The sequence below is a fragment of the Ambystoma mexicanum genome, chromosome 8 (genome assembly GCF_040938575.1).
Source record: "Ambystoma mexicanum isolate Mex_15411 chromosome 8, UKY_AmexF1_1, whole genome shotgun sequence".
Lineage (NCBI taxonomy): Eukaryota > Metazoa > Chordata > Amphibia > Caudata > Ambystomatidae > Ambystoma > Ambystoma mexicanum.
The window spans coordinates 299,637,835-299,656,411 of record NC_090929.1 but is presented as its reverse complement, the minus strand read 5'-3'; the positions used below and the strand labels follow the sequence as shown (position 1 = coordinate 299,656,411).

The 18,577-nt window shown below is 46.1% G+C and overlaps 1 protein-coding gene across 14 annotated transcripts in view; it reads left to right on the top strand.

Moving 5' to 3' along the window:
* EHMT1 (euchromatic histone lysine methyltransferase 1) overlaps positions 1-13,685 on the top strand; it is a 2,375,011-nt gene extending 2,361,326 nt beyond the window's left edge. For all 14 annotated transcript variants that reach the window (XM_069609714.1, XM_069609713.1, XM_069609712.1 and 11 more), the window contains one exon: positions 11,159-13,685. In XM_069609714.1, coding sequence (XP_069465815.1) covers positions 11,159-11,342 — 184 coding nt within the window. In that variant the 3' untranslated portion in view covers positions 11,343-13,685. The remainder of the gene's footprint in view (positions 1-11,158) is intronic.
* Positions 13,686-18,577: the final 4,892 nt, after the last annotated feature.

The window sequence follows — 18,577 nt, the reverse complement described above, 5'->3', positions numbered from 1 at the left end:
TGGCCTTCCTGCCAACCCTGACCCTGGTTAACTAAGTAAATACATAAACATGAAACATTTCATATATAATACTTGTGCATACTCACTTTTGTTTTATTTTTTCTGACTCCCTGCCTGTTCCCCTTGATCACCCTTGTGCATAATGAAAATAATTTGTTATGTACGTTTCATTTTCATTGGTATCATTTGTTACCCGTTTAAATGACTGTTATTTTGGTCATGTCCAAAAACTATGCTTGGTTGGATTAATGTCACTTGTGGTTATGTTTTGTTTGATGTGTAACATTGTCTTTATCAGCCTTGAGGACAACCCAGAGGGGGTCGAAACACGTGTCGTCTGACTCAACACAGATTAAATTGAACATTTTTTATCCGACTTTCATTTAGATTTGGCCTATTGAAATCACTCCTTTGATACTTTTCATTAACTAGGAAGAGCGCATACACCTGATAACCTTCCATTACTTTTGACAGTTTTAAGAACTCTCTCGGAAACCTTGAACAAACATTCTTAGTTTTAAATGGTGAATGAGTTCGGAATGAATGAAGGATGAAACTGGAGAGAGTGATTTGCCTATTGTTCATGGTAGAAGGAGTGGATGCATAATAGGTTGTGAGGGAATTGGATATGGGAGGATTATTTTCAGAAGTTAATGGGGGGATACCATGTCCAATCCAATGAAACCATGTCATATGCCCACAGTTTGTCTCGTCATGTGATCCTCTTCATATAGCGGCCCCCAGTTTCAAGATCAGGTAGCGTCTGCCTTCCCCAGGCCACATGGGAAGGAGGTCACCGCCGGGAAATCTGGGATGACTCATCGGATTCATCACAGTTCCCGCAACAACTTGGGGTTCATTTTCTGTCAAGTACCATGATCCTCGATTACGTGATCCTTACCTAGGCACCACACACATGCCATGTGGGTCGGTGATTGGCATCTTGGCGCTGTAGTCTTAACAGCGATTGAGCCCGGATGCCTTTGGGGCAGACCTCTTGACGAAAGCAGTCAAATTTGACAAATTCTAGTCTAATGTTTTCCAATTGAAAAGTCTCTGACGAGACTTGTTCCAAAAACAGCATGGAACGCACACAGAAAAAAGGAACTGAGGTAAGGGGGCGTAGTGGCATAGTATATATGGTGGCCGACGTCCCGTCCGAGCTGAAAAGTGGTATGGTAGAGTCAAGACGGATTGACGATAGTCATACTATGCCCTCTGTCAAAGTTTCTGAGCAGCCGACGCTGGAATGGTTATCTGATGAGTAATCTGCAGGAGAAAGCAATCCATTGAAAAAAGTTTATTTGTGATGCTTGTTTGGACAATTTGCTTGACAACCAATGTGTTACCTTTACTTTACATGCAGCTTCGAATCACCTTGGCTTACATCACGCTACCAGTGAGAGTTTGCTTTGCTTGCAGTTCAATGAAGGGTGGCTTCCTAGAACCCTACACCAAATGCCTTCTAGCAGTACTGTATTCTGGTTTTATTAAAAGTGGAGGGATATGTTTGTGCTTACTGTCTTTACTATTGACGGATATATCCATTACTTTATGCACATTGTATCCCAGCTCCTTTGCTGGACTTTAGGACTTTTAATTTTCACCCTGGAGAGAGTGAGACTTCCCCCCCCACCCCCCAATACTCTCATGCATTTTTATTTCATTTGAACGCTGTTTTTCTTGGCTTTGGAGCCTGACAAACTCCCTAGGCATAATATTTTTACATTGTGACACACAGCACCCTCAGTTCAGTGTCACAGAGAAATCATTTGTATTTCTGCTAAGATTTAAATACCTTCTCTTGGATAACTACTGTTTCCAAGAGTAGTAAAGTGAAATTGACTTTACTTACATTTTCCTCTTTATAGACCTAGCACACACTATCTTACAATAGGGTGCTGGAGGGGTTACCTAGTATCCCATTTGTCTAACTTCTCGTGTAACATTTTTATGTTACCCTTTCAACAATTAATGGCTGGCAGGAGTGATTTACTTTTTCCTACCATTGTGTGTTTTTACCGCGGGCTGTAATTGTCAAAAGGGCCCCAGTCTTCTTTTTTCGCCATTTCTTGTTAGAAAGGTCCTTCTTGAGATTTACTGTGCGCTCCAAACCAGGTTTGGTCCCTTTGTTTGTTTTGTCTTTGACGGGGTTCACTGGTGAAGTCTGCCTCTGGCTCCAGTGTGCCTGGCAGGGCAGGAAGTGAGGGAGGTTCCCGAAACTCCCTATGCTTTGTCTCCTTGGTTACAAGAATGCACCCAAAGTTCATCGACCAGCTGGCTGTCTTGTAGGACAGCCACCCTGATGTGTGAGTGACAGCTTGGCTGCGACTGAATGGTATCGACTTGTATAAAAGGCGAGTTCAAAGGGATTGGTTCCTCTGACATATTCCCATCTATGACAGGTAATCACCACAGCTGTGCTGCTTCAGAACATTTTCGGCGTCCTGCGTCAATGACGTCGATACGTTGTCCTCGAGGGCCTCCGTCGAGCCGACGTCACCGGATGTTATAAGTAGGATGCACGACACCGTAGCCTCAGTTCTGTTTTTTCCGCGAACGTGTTAGCTTCAGAGATCTCAGCGCGCCTCGGTTCTTCTGATTCTATCGGTTCTTCAAACTTGGTTTGTGAAATTATCATTTCTTCTTCTACCCCGCGGTCGGGATTCAAGAAGTGTCGGGACTGCGGTTGCAAGATGTCACTTACGGACCCGCACGACGTCTGCCTCTGGTACCATGGCGAGGACCACGCCACCAATGACTGTGACGAATGCCAGTCTTTGCCGTCAAAGGCCTTGCGGGAGCGAAAGAAGAAGCTGTCGGTAGGTAGTTTCCAAGCCCCGTAAGTCGAAATACGCTGGGCTTTCGACCGACGATTCGAGGGGCGACTCTCTGCATCGTCGGCGTAAGTCCAGGGGATCTCGGTCCCAGAGTGGTTCCTGCCATTCCTCTGCCTCTCCGAGGCACTCGTGGAAGCGCCGTCACTGGTTGCCTTCCTCGTCCGAGGACTCCGCCAGACGGCAGGTAGCTTGTCCTACCAAGTATTCCTCTCCTGCGGAATGGGACGCATTTCGTAAGGAGATGTTGGCTATTTTCAAGTCGCAGGGCTCCGTTCCATCCGCGCCTTCGAGAGAAGCCAGCAAGGAATGTTCTAGGGCCACCGTTCGCACGCCCTCAGGCTTGGGCGGTCGGCACGATCACCGGGAACCTTCGAGGTCCCGATCGGACAAGGTGGATCGCTCTAGCCATGCCCGCTCCAGGTCCTGGTCCTCAACGCCCTCGTCGACGCCATTGGCGCCATGTCCATCGAGGGACTCTCTCGAGGCTCTGCCTCCGAGGAAGTAATCAGCACTGAGGCTGTCGGACACGCTCGGGGCCCCACCTTCGTGGTCTGTGTCGACGCCCTCAACGCCTTTTTTGGAGGCTTTACCGGAGGTACCCCGTGCATAGGTGGAAACTCAGAGGAAGGCCCTGAAGAAGCTGGTAAGGCCTGTATTTGAGCTTTTTTCTGTGCCCTCATCCAGGGATTTATTCCAGCCTCTGGATTATCTCTGAGGTGGATGAAGGGTCTGAGGAAGGTTTGGTTCCTGATGACCTGCGTCAGTCTTTGCACAACGCCATTGGTCTTGTTACCTCCCCGGAGGTTGAGGTTGGCAGGCCTGAGCCTGGTACACATGCTGAATCTTCGTACAGGCGACTCATGTCGAGGGTGACGGAGTACTTGGGGTGGTCTGCGCCACCATTGGATTTTCGGCAGGATGACCTGACAGATATGCTTGACCAAGGTCCGCCCACTGACCCGGTGCTGCCATTTCATATGGCTTTACAGAGAAGGGTGGCGGCGGCTTGGACTGCTCCGGAGAGTCTCCCGGCTGTGAGCAAGTCGTTGCTGAAAAATTACTGTCCAGCCAGTAGTGACCCCTGCTACTTGACCACGCACCCCACTCTGGAGAGTTTGGTGGTGCAGGCGCCCTCTGCCTTTTCGTCCTAAGGGACAGGAATGGAGGGGAGGTTCCTTTCAATACTACTTTTCTTTTGGTAGATCGCAGGGAGCTGCAAGTCAGAGGGGCCACCGTAGGAGTACCAGAGGTGGAAAACGGGGTACTCGAGGTGCCAAGGCCGCTCGGACAGTTGCCTCTCTGCCCTCAGGCACTGCCGCAGCCGCTTCAGCTCAGTCATGAGGCCATGTCCCATGGTTCGCCGGTTGGGGGAAGGCTGGCACAGCATCTTGTAGAGTGGTGTGCCATTACTTCAGATGTGTGGGTTTTGGAGATCATAGCCCACGGCTACTGTCTTCCTTTCCGGCAGAGGCCTCACAACTATCCACTAGGGAATCTCTTTGAAGAGTCTGGATCCGCTCTTTGCACAGGAAATCAAATCCCTGCTGGAGAAAGGCGCCATAGAACTGGTGCCTGTAGCGGAGAGGAACAAGGGATGGTATTCCCCATATTTTTTTGATCCCGAAAAAAGACAGGGGATTGAGACCCATCATGGACTTGCGTGGGCTGAACAAGCTCCTCAGGAAGGACAAGTTCAAGATGGTTACTCTCTCTCAAGTCCTCCAGGCCCTTCAACTTCAGGACTGGTTTGTGTCTCTAGACCTCAAGGACGCTTACTTTCATGTGCCGATTCCTCCCAAGCACAAGAAGTACCTGAGGTTCGCGGTTGGCGACTCGCATTTTCAGTTTCGGGTCCTGCCGTTCGGATTGACCTTCGCCCTGAGGGTCTTCACCAAGCTCATGGTGGTGGTGGCGGCAGCGTATCTCAGGAAAGGGGGGATTCACGTCTACCCCTACCTGGACGATTGGTTGATCAGGGCGCGCTCTCCCGAGCAAGTCCTGGATCATCTGTCAGTCACTTGCCACTCCCTTCACAGGCTGGACTTCTCCCTCAACTTAAAGAAGTCCCACTTGACACCTACCCAGCGGCTCCACTACATCGGAGCAGTGCTCGACACATCCCTGGGGCTGTGTCTCTCTCCCCAGGTGAGGGCTCATCACATTCTGCAGATGGTGAACAAGTTTTAACATGCCCAGAGTCTCCCGGTGTTCGAGTTCTTGAGGTTGCTCGGCCTCATGGCATCCTGCATTCTCTTGGTGCCAGAGGCCAGGCTGCGGATGAGATCTCTGCAGTGGGCACTCAAGATGCAGTGGTCACAGTCCTCTGGCAGGATGTCGGATCCCGTTCAGGTGCCGCCCTCGGTCGCCCAGGATCTTCTGTGGTGGGCCGTCGAAGGCAATCTGATGAAGGGGGCTCCATTTTGGCTACCCTGGCCGGAGGTTACGATCGTGACAGACGCATCCCTCACGGGCTGGGGAGCTCATGCCAACGAGTTGACAGTCAACGGTCGTTGGTCTCCTTCGGAGTCCAGACTCCATATCAATCTGTTGGAGCTCAGGGCCGTCAGGCTAGCCCTGAAGGCTTTTCCGCCGTCTGTGCGGGGGGAAGACTGTCCTGATTCCGGCGGACAATACAGTGGCCATGCACTACCTCAACAAAGTGGGGGAGGGGGAGCAGGGTCTCTCCCTCTGTGCAGAGAGGCGATGCAGCTCTGGTTCTGGGGCATCCAGCAGGAAATTTCGATCTCGTCAGTTCATCTGGCTGGAGACGAAAACGTGGCGGGCTGGCGGCGGATGCTCTGAGCAGGCAGAGTACGGTCTCTCACGAGCGGAAGCTGGCTCAGAAGATTCTCCTGGAGATCTTCGCCCTTTGGGGGACCCCACAAGTGGATCTCTTCGCCACCAGTGTCGACCGGAAGTGCAAAAGATTCTGCTCGCGAGAATTTCCTCAAAAAGGAGCCTTAGGGGACGCGTTCTTAGTGGAGTGGTCCTTCCCACGGTTGTATGCGTTTCCTCCAGTCCCCGTCATTCCACAAGTGCTGAGGAGGTTACGTAGGTTCGGTTCCTGAATTATCCTCATTGCTCCGGCATGGGCCAGGAGAACGTGGTACCTGGACCTTCCAGGTCCGCTCTCACGGGAGGGGGGGGTCAGATTCTCCATCCAGAGGTCAAGTCCCTCAGCCTTCATGCTTGGCTTCTGAATGGTTGAGGTATAAGGATTGGGACCTCCCTGAAGACGTAAGGGAGGTGTTGCTTTCGGCCAGAAGGCCTGCAACAAAGTCCCTGTACTGTTGCCGTTGGAGAAAGTTCTGCGACTGGTGCAGGGTTAAGAATGTGGATCCTTTTTCATGTGCCATTCCTGTGGTTCTGTCTTTTTAGCTTTCGTTAGCCCACAAGGACCTGCAAATGGGTACCATTACAGGTTACCTGGTGGCGCTGTCCATATGTAAGCGCTTGTTTAAGGAGTGTTCTTATTTTGAAATTCCTTTGATTTCTCAGTTTCTGAAAAGGCTCACTAATGTGTTCCCACCGTCTCCTTTCCAGGTGCCCGGTTAGGATTTGAACCTGATTCTTAAATTTCTTATGGGAGCTCCGTTTGAGCCTTTACGTTCTTGTCCTTTGAGACTGTTGACCTTGAAAACTGTATTTTTAGTTGCGCTTGCTTCCGCTCGTAGAGTGAGGAGTGAGTTGCAGGCACTTTCAGTTAAGCCACCCTTCACAGTGTTCCATAAGGACAGGGTTGTCCTTGGGGTTCGTCCTTCTTTTCTTCCGAAAGTTGTGTCGGAATTTAATTTAAGCCAGAAGGTCATTCTTCCGCGTTCTATCCTCCTCCGCATCCTGGTAAGGAAGAGGAGAGGCTCCATAGGTTGGATCCTCAGAGAACTTTAAGTTTCTACATCTCACGAGTGTCCTGGGTCAGAGTGGACGATCAGCTCTTTGTAGGATACGCTGGAAGACGTTTAGGACAAGCTGTTACTAAACCGACTTTGTTTAGATGGATTATCTTGACAATTTCTGAATGTTAGCACTTGGCGGACAAGGACCCTCCAGTAGGCTTATGGGCCCATTCCACTAGGGGTGTGGCTGCTTCTACTGCCCTGCAGAGGGGGTATTCCCATTCATAACATTTGTGAAGTAGCCACATGGGCCTCTGTCCATACTTTTGTAAAACACTACTCCCTAGATTCTATGCATGGGCAAGATTTGGCCTTTAGCAAGGCGGTCCTCTATTCTGCAATTTAATTGGCCATTCTAAAATTCTAAATTCTTTTCCCACCTCCTTACGTTGGTACTGCTTTGGGAGTCTCATAGATGTGGAATACATCGGAGGAACCAATCCCTTCGAAGAACAAGTTACTTTCTTACCTGGTAACATTCTTTTGATAGGATGTTCCGATTTCTTATGCGATTGCAGCTTTCGTTTCCGCAAGGCTTTCTGTAGTCATTCTGGCAGAACATTGGTGCCACACGTTCTGGGGAAAAAACTACAACTGAGGCTACAGGTGTCGTGCGGCCTACTTATAACATCCGGTGACGTCGGTCGACGGAGGCCCTCGAGGACAGCATATCAACGTCATCGACGCAGGACACAGATGCCGAAAAGTTTCCGAAGCAGCACAGTTGTGGCGATTACCTGTCATAGATGTGGAATACGTCGTCGGAACATCACATCGAAAGAACGTTACCAGGTAAGAAAGTAACTTGCTCGTCTTTTGCAAGGAAGGCAGACTCGACCACTGGACAAAGGAACCGAAGAAAAAAACTGGAAGCCCTGCTGCAGTGCTGAAGCTTCTATTTCGACATTGACTAGAGAAGCCCGGAAAGGATCTGAAACCCCTCTCTCTGCTGGCTGTACTTCCATTGCTGCTGCAGGAACAGAGTGCCAGGGTACAGGAACACCAGAATCGAGTGCATAGTTTTTAAGCCGGACCCGAGCTCCAGGAAGGTCCTCCCGACTCCCTCGAAGCAGGGCTGCCCAAGCCTGAGCCACCTCAACAGAGTGCTGAATCCCAGAAGCAAGGAAAGTCCACAAGGCGTCCAAGAATGGCGGTGATGCTACATGCGAGTATCTAAAACTGCAAAGTGCTGCGGCTCTGAATTTCACCCATTGCTGCCGCCGACCTTCAATTGTAGTGCACGAGTCCCCAGGCATCCTCCCACTTCTCCCCATGACTGAGGCCCAGGAACAACAGGATCTGCAGGAACTATACCAGTAACAGAAGCCAGCTGGAACCATTTCTTCAGACCCTAAGGTACTGTGAACTAAGAGATACTTACCTATTGTGTGTGTAGCTTGTGGCCCAACAGTGATTTCTTTTTACAACAAAACTCTCTTTTACATACCTAAAAAAAAAGAAAAAGTGCCTCAGCTCCCCTAGACTTTGCTTAAGTGACATTGGCTGTCCTGGCTCCCTGAAGACTCTTTTTAACCTCTGACTTTGTGTTTAACTATCCCTCCAGGACGTCATGCATACCTTACTTGTATAGCTGGGACAGGGTTAATCTACATTGCATTGGGAGGTTCAAAAGTGCTTACCTGTTTCAGAAACGTGTTAACCATTGTTTCCTTCCCCAACCTTTTCCTTTTTGCCACAACTTGGGTATTACCATTTAAGTCTGAAAAGTGGTCCATTAATGTCTACAGTGTCCTGACTAAAGTCACCTAACGGTGTAGGAAAATGTGCGCCATCCCAAAAGGGTATCTTCTTTATTGAACTGAAGGAGTGTATGTTGAAGTGTATTTTTATTGTTGCCAATTGCTTCCTTCTAAAGAAGGCTTATTTTAAAAATATTAAATTAATAAATAATTATTTAATCAAGAAACCTTGAGTACAAGTGTTATTTGAATCCTTGTCACTGTGAAACTCTATGTTGCAAACCTACAGCTCACATTGACCCCTCTTGAGATAAGCCTGGCCACTCTACCAACTTGTGTAGTACGGGCCTATACCAAAGGTCGGGTAACCCATTGCCAAGAGGACAAGGCTGGTGTAATTTGCCACAGGGTTACTACATACACCATTCCATGTTGATGACTTACTAGCACATTGTCTCTTTTTTTTTGGTCTGAGAAAAGATGACATGGAGTACAGGCCTTGTCAGACTGACACCCAAAGCAATGAGCGAGTGTGTGACGTCGCCATTCATTTTCCCTCTGTGGGACCTTCATTTGGTTCTCACTTTGATGCTAGCTGTGTTTGAGCCAAGTCACTCTTGTCCCCTGGAACTTATGTATCTCTAGTTGGCATTTCTTATCGCCATTACTTCAGTACATCATGTGTCTGCGGTGCATTCTCTTTCCATTTCCCCATTGCTTAAGTTATTTACCAAGAAGCAAGTTACTAATTTCGTGTTCATTCCTCCTTTCTTCCAAAAGTGCTATCAGAATTCTTTCTCCACAGAAAATACACCTGCCACTCTTCTTTCCAACCCATCCAAAAGATAGGATGATTGGACCCCAGGAGAGTGCCCTTAAATTCTACTTGCCGAGAACCAACTAACACAAGATAGACTACAAACTCTGTTAGCTTATCTGGTCCTAGGAAAGGCAGGGCCATCTCGAAGCAAACAATCTGCTGGTGGACTGCGCTGTGCATTGAAACCTGCTGCGTGCTGTCCCACAAGAAATTACCACAATGGCTGAGCCTTTTTCCATGCGAGGACAGATTGCTACTTCCCCCCTTAGAGAGGAGTTCCTTTATTGGACATTTGCCTAGCAGCTCCTTGCATCTCCCTCCATACCTTCACCAAGGGATTTAGCTCCAGGAGTCTTTAAAAAATGGAGGCATTTGTGGAGAAATCTAACTATTGGAAGAACACATTTCTTACCTTTTGGTAATATTCTTTCTGATGACTTCATTAATCAGAATACATAAATCCTCTCAATTCTTCCTCACCCTCCCACTTAACCCTTTGAAGTAGACAATGCTAATTGAACATTTTGCCCCTTTCTTGGTTGTCGAACAACTCTTCTGTCGTTCCTCACGGTTGCATGTTATGTTATTAACACTTATAAAGCGCACGGTCGCCCGAAGGCATCGTGGCGCTATAAAGGAAAGCTGCTTAGTCAAGGAGAAACCAACAGAAGGTCCAGAATTAGAATAGATTCGTTTTCAAAGCTCTTCTAAAACAGAGGTGGTCAACATTGGTCTTGAGTGACGGAGGGAGATTGTTCCAGAGTTTAGCCGCAGCGATAGAGAAGGCTCTGCCTCCGAGCCTATCCCGGTTAGATCTAGGAACAATAAGATGATTAGAAGTGGCAGAGCGAGGTCCCGATCCCGAACGTATCGGGTGAATTTAGACTGCAAAAATTCGGCTCCCTGACCATGAATTGCCCGATGGACAATGCACAGTGATTTAAAATGAATTGCTGATTCACCGGAAGCCAATGAAGTTGGCGAAGTACTGGCGTGATGTGGACGCCATAGGGAGAGCCAGTGGCTAGCCTAGCTGCAAGGTTCTGCATACGCTGAAGACGGTGTATAAGACCGATAGGTTGTGACAGTTACAGTGAATTGCATGATGGAAGTAGGCAAAACTGAGGAAAAAGGCCCTGGCATCTGACATGTATGCACAGATAAGTGCCATGGATCTGTGATGGAACCATGCCTTGAGTGGCTGAGAGCCAGGAGGTGAGGAAAACACTATAGAAAGAGGGTAAATGGATGCATGAATCAATTTATCATTTTCATTTCATTTTCATAGATATATTTTTCTGGATTGAACTACAAATTTTGTTATTTGCGTTTTTTGGAATTTTTTTGAATTATTATATCCACTATGAAAAGAAATGTACCAATGAAATAAATGACATTTATTAGGGCACTTTAGTATATTTATACAAATTTTTAGATGTGCAAATTAGTTGAATGAATGTTTTTGAATGGCTGAGTAGCAAAAGGTTTTTATAATGATCTAGATGTATTTGCAATATCGTGTTTTATGTAATTCTAAATAAAATGAAAATGATAAATTGATTCATGCATCCATTTACCCTCTTTCTATAGTGTTTTCCTCACCTCCTGGTACCATTTTCTGTATATTATTATATGTTTCTACCTCAAGGTACCAGTGATTGTTGAGGTTCCCACTTCTTTTGGGTTTGTTTATTGAGTGGCTGAGAGCCACCTGCATCAGGGAAGATGAGGACAATGTGGGAGGAATTAAAATATCCTTCAGAAAGAACATTACTGAAGATAGGTAATCTTTGTTGCTTTAGTTCTAGGTGTGTGAAAAGAATGAGACTTTTCCTAACTCAAATTCATTTAAACTATTTTAATAATGAATATAACTCAAAGAACGTGTTTTTTATTTTTCAGGTTTGACTACGGAGAGCGGTTTTGGGACATAAAAGGCAAATTGTTCACCTGCCAGTGTGGTTCTTCCAAGTGCAGATACTCTAGTACAGCCCTGGAAGAAAAACAGACCATCACCCCCCTACTAGAACCGCAGGAGAATGGACTCCCCGACACCAGCAGCAACTTAACTGTTATCTCTTCTTGAGACCTTGCCCCCAACCAAGGGTTGACTGTAACCGTTTTACTTCTACAGACTATTTCGGAAAGGAAAGAAGCCTAGAGATCATGCTATTGACAGGGGCTGTGCCGTCAACTCCGTTATTTGACAATTATGGAATGAAACAAAAACACAGATTATTTTATTTGGTATTATTTTGGGTTGAGAGCTGCAAATGTCGGCCATGGCAGCAGTTTACCATTGCCTGTGTGAAAATAGTTCCTGCCTCCTGTGTTTCGACCGTGGATTGTTCCTGAGGCTGAAACACTCTAGTGAAAAAAGGATGCAAACAAAATCTACCTTGGAACTGGGCAGGTGGGATGCTCAGGACCTATCAAGCTGCTCTATTAACTGACTGTTTTTAGTTTCTGAAATAAGTGATCAATTGTTAAAAAGGATGTGATTGCTTGTCACTGTCCTAGCATGAAGCTGGGCGAGATGGTTTCACTATTAATATAATTAAGTCCTTTCAACCACCTACACCATTGAGGACTCATTTGTGTGGCCGAGGACATTGATATCGCCATTCTACTGCTCTTTTGCGGTGATTTCCAACTGCAACTCATCATTTTCCCCATTTTCTTGGTACTGCAAACACCCTCCTACACCTTTATGATGTACTGCTTGTCAGCTGCACTCTTAAGTGAGATTATCACTTAAACCCTTATCTGATAATGCCACCCTAATTCTCTTTTTGGATTGGATTGTGCACCATACTTCTTTCCAAAGTTTTTCTGACCTAAAACTAAATGTAGAATTGATGTGTGTCAATGATTTTCATAAGGGTGCCAGTCCAAGACACTAACTTGAGGGAAAGAGGACTAATGTAGAATGTTTCAATGAAATGAACAGTAAATAAAAGGCACTGTGCATACCTGGTACAAAATGAATGGCTGCATTGAACTTTGCTGCTTTCAAGTATGAAGGCCTCATGCATCACTTGGGTAATTCACAATGAGATGCAAGAGTTTCACATCTTTGTAACACAGTGGCATTTCTTCAAGGATATGGTGTGCAGTTGTATTGCTTGTGGGCAGAATCAGTAAACATTGTTTTCATGTGTTCCACATCCCAAAGGATTCATATGACCTGGTGTAAGAGCTGGTTTTCCTCTTTTATCCTCAATGCTTCAGCGCTTCACCAGTTCCTTGAATTGGCTTAGGTAGAGCATCAGCTGCCTCTTTTAACATTCAGATGCTGCATTCTCTATTCCTCACATGCTGTTGACAGTGATTTCCCTTCTTCCCGTTGCCCCTCCCACCCCAAACCCCAATTACCTGCATTGTTGCCTTGCAACATGAAATGGCAAATCCTTTCAACAACCCACAGTAATCATTGGTCCTACCCGATCCCTTAGTGCAGTCTGTTGTATCCATCCCTCCATTAACTACTTTGTTGTAGACAATGCTTTCTGAGCAAGTACACCTGATGAGATTTGGAATCCCTTGCCTACCATGCTAGTAATGGTAGGCACATAGCAACTCAGCCATGATGCTTATCCATGTTTGGAGTTGTTCATTGACATTCCTCTTTGGCTTAGGCAGACGTTGAGCGTTGCAGATGGCTGCGTCAGATTTGACACACTATTCCTGGACAACTCCTGCATGTGCATCTGTATGAGAGAACATTCAACCCAGTGAGGCTGTGCCCATGAAAACACAAGTCTTAATGTTTTACAAATCATCAAAGCTGCTCTGTGTTCTTCCTGAGAGGCTACCAGCACTGCTAACAAGAAAAGTTGCAATGATCCATGCAACCTCCTGCCTTCATTGCTTCCTTTTCCTACCTGGCCTATCTCAAAGATACAGAGTTGGTTCATTTCACTTAAAATGTTCAAGCCTCGCATGCTTTTATTTTTGAACGTTTTCCTTTTTTGTTAAACAGATTTCCACATTGGGGGGGAAAAAACATTGAGAAACACGGTGCTAAATCTGGTAGCATTTTTATTCACCAAGTGAACAGAGAAATTCACTGTACAATAAGAACAAAATGATTTTAGTATAAGCTGCAGGAAAATAAAACTTTTTAAAATTGTTAGTATTACCCTAGTGTGAATGCATTTGCCATCAACTTTTGCGTGGTGGTCTGGCAGGTCACATATAAATATATATTTTTTGTCTTTCCTTTACAATACTGTAACTAGTGCAGTAACCGTTATATATATTTTTCTCCCTTTGTGCAAGTCTTCTAATCCATTCATAATGCAGTCATTTTTATTTTATTTTTTTGTCAGTTCAGTGATGTTTTTGGCAGTTTATCGAGGGAGCAACCTTTTGGTTTTGCTCCTGCCATTGTGTTTTCAATGAAATCAATAAAAAATGTTGCTTTCTTCTTTGTCTTGGTGTTCCTTATTGTCTGAGTTTTCTTTCCATTACTGTCACTAATTCCCTGGAAATGGTTCATCTTATAGGTATCCTGCAGTGTCGGCTGGATCAAAAGCTTTTTCCCAGTAGATGGTGCAGTGCAACCTCAGCGTCTGGATCCCTCAACATGACCACTCAACGACACCGGAAAGGGCACTAATGCCATATATACCTTGCACTGTGCCCCATTAGCTCAATTACATTTTTCTGCTTGCACATTAAGCTTCACAAAATATTGCATTGTTTTCAAAGAAAACTGTCAAATTTCCCAAAATGTCTTCTCCTAATCCTTCAGGGTTTAAACAATGCACATCGAAGATGTCGCTAACAGACCCACTCCACATTTGTCGTGTCTGGGAGTAGAGCACTAAGTCCATAAAGGAGAGTTCATCCAAATTGGCCAAAAATTTGCCTTGGACCAATCTGCTTCCATGGAAGCATGCCTTCCAAAAGCATGTCCTCGAAAGGGTAGGAGTTTGAAGACCACAGAGAGGGGGAAATCCCGGAAAGGGTCAAAGAACAGTCGCAAGAAGCACAGGAAGAGCACCCATTTGAGGAGCAAATTCTGACATTATACTTAATCTTCCTCTGAAAGCAAAAGTGGGTGTCGGACATCGCATTGGAGTATTCATAAGAGAGAAAAGAAAATGTCCCCTCCACCTCAAAGCAGTGGGAACAGGTCAGACTCCAAATGATCGTGATATTTGCAAAGGGAAGGCCTCTGGCTGAATCACTATTGAAGTCCCAACCAGAACCCACTGCATCTTCCAAGGCAGGTTGGGGTTCTTCAAAGACCAGTTTCAGCGTGCCCAAAGGCTCTGGACAGTGCAGAGCATAGTAGTCATTGCTTGAGTCGAATAGACACATCTTGTGAAAGCTGACCCATCTTCGCTATTCAGCATCAGCTTTTCCACCCTTAAGATGCGACATAGACGTTAAAGGACCCCACTGGGTTCTTTAGATCAATGCAGTCTATCTTTGACGATGAGAGAGACCCCCATTCCATTTGGTTTAAAACCCTCATACACTAAACTGACTTTCTCGAGGAATGCATTTATTTTGTTTATTTCTAACACGCTGGCAGCCTTGCAGGCATCGGGGCGCGCACATACACATGAGACAACACAAGCAGGACAAACAGTCATGATTCAAGATTCACTAAGACTGATTACCTGAATAGTAACATTTTTAGTTCCTTAAGAAAGGAAACCAAATTCTCTACCAATCTTAAATTCAGAAGGAGAGAGTTTCATAACTGGGCGGCTCTAAAGAGAAAGGACCTTCCCAGACTGTGTGATTTTTTTTTTGAAAGTGGGGAATACACACTGTGCAAGGTTGGAGGAGTGCACCGATTTTACCAGTGTATAGCGGGTGATGGCAACTTTTAGGTAGGATGGGCATTGTCTTAAAGAGACAACGGTGGACAAGGGTACATACTTCGAAATATTTGCGGTCTTGTACTGGCAGCCAATGGAGACCTCTACTCATTTTGAGATGTTCTTCCCATGGAATGTTCTTAATTATCCATATAGCGTCATTCTGAACACTTTGACATTTCTTTACACAAGAGATATTTGACTCAAGTACCTGGTCGTTACAATAATCCAATTGTGGCAGGATAGTGGCTCGGGCAATGGAAGTGCAATTTTCCTCTGTTAGAAAAGGCTGAATGTTCCTTAAAAGGTGAAGGTAATGATTACAATGTCTGTTAATCTGGTTGGTATGTTCTTCAGTGTTAAAGGCACATCTAGTTTTGGGACATCCAGGACTCAGATTATATGCAAAAAGAAGCGTTGTGAAGTCCTGGGAGAAATCACCAATTAATTCTAAGACCAGCTGGGTGTCATCAGTATAATTGGTAAAAAATAAGTCCTCAAGGAGAGTGCACAGGACCCGACGTAAATGTTAAACACTGCTGATAAACAGGTTCCCTGTGGCACGCCACATAGGATGGAAGTAAGTGGAGATAAAGCATCATCAGTGTTTTTTCGACAGTGTGTGTAAGGAAGGATTCAAACCATTGAATCGCTTCTTTAGAGCAGTTTCCTATGGAGTGAAGTGTGTTCAAGAGGCACTGATGGTCTAGCACATCAAAGCTGCGGAAAGGTCAAGAAGGATCAGGAGGCCCATCTTGCTTTTTTCCATGATGCCAAGCATGTGAAATTGCAAATCCACAAGAGCAGGCTCTGTACTGTGGCCAGGTCTAAAGCCAGATTGCCTATGGAGAAGAATGTTGTTAACTTCTACAAAAGACTGAAATTGAAGATTTTCGACTTTATCTAAGATTTTTAACAGGAAGTTGCTATTTCATGATTGTTCTGAGGTTCGTTGCGTCTCTGGGGTCACCTGTTTTTTTTGGGAGGGGGGGGTCACAGTGACTGCCTTAATGGATGAGGGGATATGCTTGTCACCAAAGCAGGAGTTCACTATGTGAGTAAGTATCAGTCAAAAGCAGTTCCATATTTGAGGATGACTTTTGGAGGAAGGATGTTTTCTGCATGTGACGTGGGTTTTATTGACAAAAGCAGTTTCTCTGTGTCTGAGATGGAGATCGATGATAACGAAAATTGTGGACGGGAGGAAGTGACCTTGTAGGGATGTCATATGATTATCCCTTGGTGTCAAGGATCTTTGAGCAATCGATACCTTATCCCTGGCTTTGGTCATTTTTAGTTTTGGATGCTACCTGAACTTTGGCACAATCTGCTGATGGAGATTGCAGAGTGGATAGCACTTTGGGCTTTTCCAATAATTTGAAAATCTGAAACGGTTTACTGGGTTTGTTTGATGCTCCTTTGATTTGGGTATTAAAGTTCGTTTTTGTTTCTATTTGAAGTTTATATTGTTTATCCATCTCCTTCCAAAGTTCCTTGTTCTCGCTAGTTGGAGATTTCAAACATTTTGCTTTGGGGGTTCATTTGGCTTTCATATGGACAGCCAATTCTGGGTTAAACCAGTTTCAATGTTTAGGGTTGGTTATAACTAGCTTAAGTTGAAGTGGCACAACTAGAGTAGTCACAGCGGCTCATCTATGACTACATTCCTTTAAATACATTCATCTGGAAGGATTGATAAAAGATGGTAACTTAAGTGTAGATCCTCCAGTTCACGGGGTATCAGGATTGTTTGGTGTCACTGGACCTTCAGGAAGCTTATTTTCATGTGCCGATACCTCCCAAGCACAAAGTTTGTGTTTGGCAGCACCCATTCTCAATTTCGAATCTTGCCTTTCAGTCTGACCCCTTGTCATGATGCCTACCTCTAAGGAGCCAGGCCGGGCCCAGCAACCCCAGAGGCAGACATCATTTTCCCCAGGGAAGTCTCAGCGGGCCCAAGTTGGGGCCCTTTGGACTCAGTCCTGGCGCCTTAGGCGCCAGGCTCATAGCAGACCCCAGTCCTGGCGCCTTAGGCGCCAGGCTCATAGAAGAGGATATGTGTTTAAGTGCTTGGGTGCACACTTACCTGATGCAGACCTTGCTGCTTCATCCAGGCCCTCTTGAGGCCTGAATGGGACTACTTAACCTGTAGGACTACTTCACCACCCGGGTGTGGTCGGGGAAGGATACATACCTGATTGGTGGAAGGATACATACCAGGAACTTCTTCCAAGGCTATTTAAACCCCACCCGAACAGTCACACATGCTTTGCGTTGTTCTGCACCTGGCAGCTGGACGCTCACCGTGTCAGCTCCTGCATCCTGACTTCAGCCACGCCTGCCAGCACCCAGGAACACCTGCAAGGGGAGAAAGGAAGAGAATAGGAGAAGAAAAGCCCTTACCTGCTAAATCTGCATCCCGGAGTCATTTCTCCAACGGCCCTGAAAAGGAAGACATCATTTTAAAGGCATTTCGTTTCGATCGCTGCAGCGCTGCATTTTACTCACCTTTGCAAGGCGCTTCCATCTTCAGCAGCGATCTTCCGGATTCAGCTACGCCCCGGCGCCTAGAGGAAAAAAGACAAGAACAAAGGTGAGAGGGAGAAAAGGAATAAGGAAAGCTCAGTTTCCTTTTAAGTCTTACCTGTTGGATTATTCCCACTGCATTTCGGGTCCTGCCGCTTCCTGGCATCTCCGGACCCCGGCCCCTGTGGGGAAAAAAGACAAAGACATTGAATGAGCGAATGCAAAGACATTACCTGAGCGCTCATCCAGAACTGTTTCACTTCGGGTCGGCGCCATATCTCCGGCACTCCGAACCCCGGCCCCTAAGGGAAAAAAGACATAAGCATTAGCGCTTGCTGCAATTAGACAACGAACATTATTATTAAGCTTGAACTTCTGAACAGAACTTTTACAGCGCCTTACCTGAACAGTCAAGCTTACCTGAACTCCCATCAATCCTCAAACCAGTGAAGTAACTGGGTTTCAACGCGCCCCTGGATCAGAAGCAGGATGGAGAGCTCATCCTTCCAAACCCTAAGGTGAGGCTTCACGGGGAATCGTGGAGGGTTAGAAGGGAGTGGGAGGCTTGAGCATTGTTCCACAGTTGGTAATACTCCCTTTTCACGCACAGGAGGGTATCCAACGAGCCAGGGAAGCCAGAATAGAAGGGCCCTTCCTGTCCATCTTCAGAGTTCTGCGCCTTCGACGCCGCGCCTCCGTGGGAACCAGGTGAGCGTTACAGAACGCGAAGCCTTACCACAATTTCCCACCTGGGCGCTATGGAGACTTCCGAGACAGATCAGCTGGCCCATCTTTTAGGGGAATTACGGGCAGAAGTGCACTCAGCCCGCCAGGAGACTAATGCTCTCAGAAGGGAACTAATCCTATCCAAGGAAAGAACTGATGATCTGGCCAAAAGGTTATTGCAGGGCCAGGCAGAGCACACTCCTTTACCTGTTTCCGGAGATATTTCTACTAC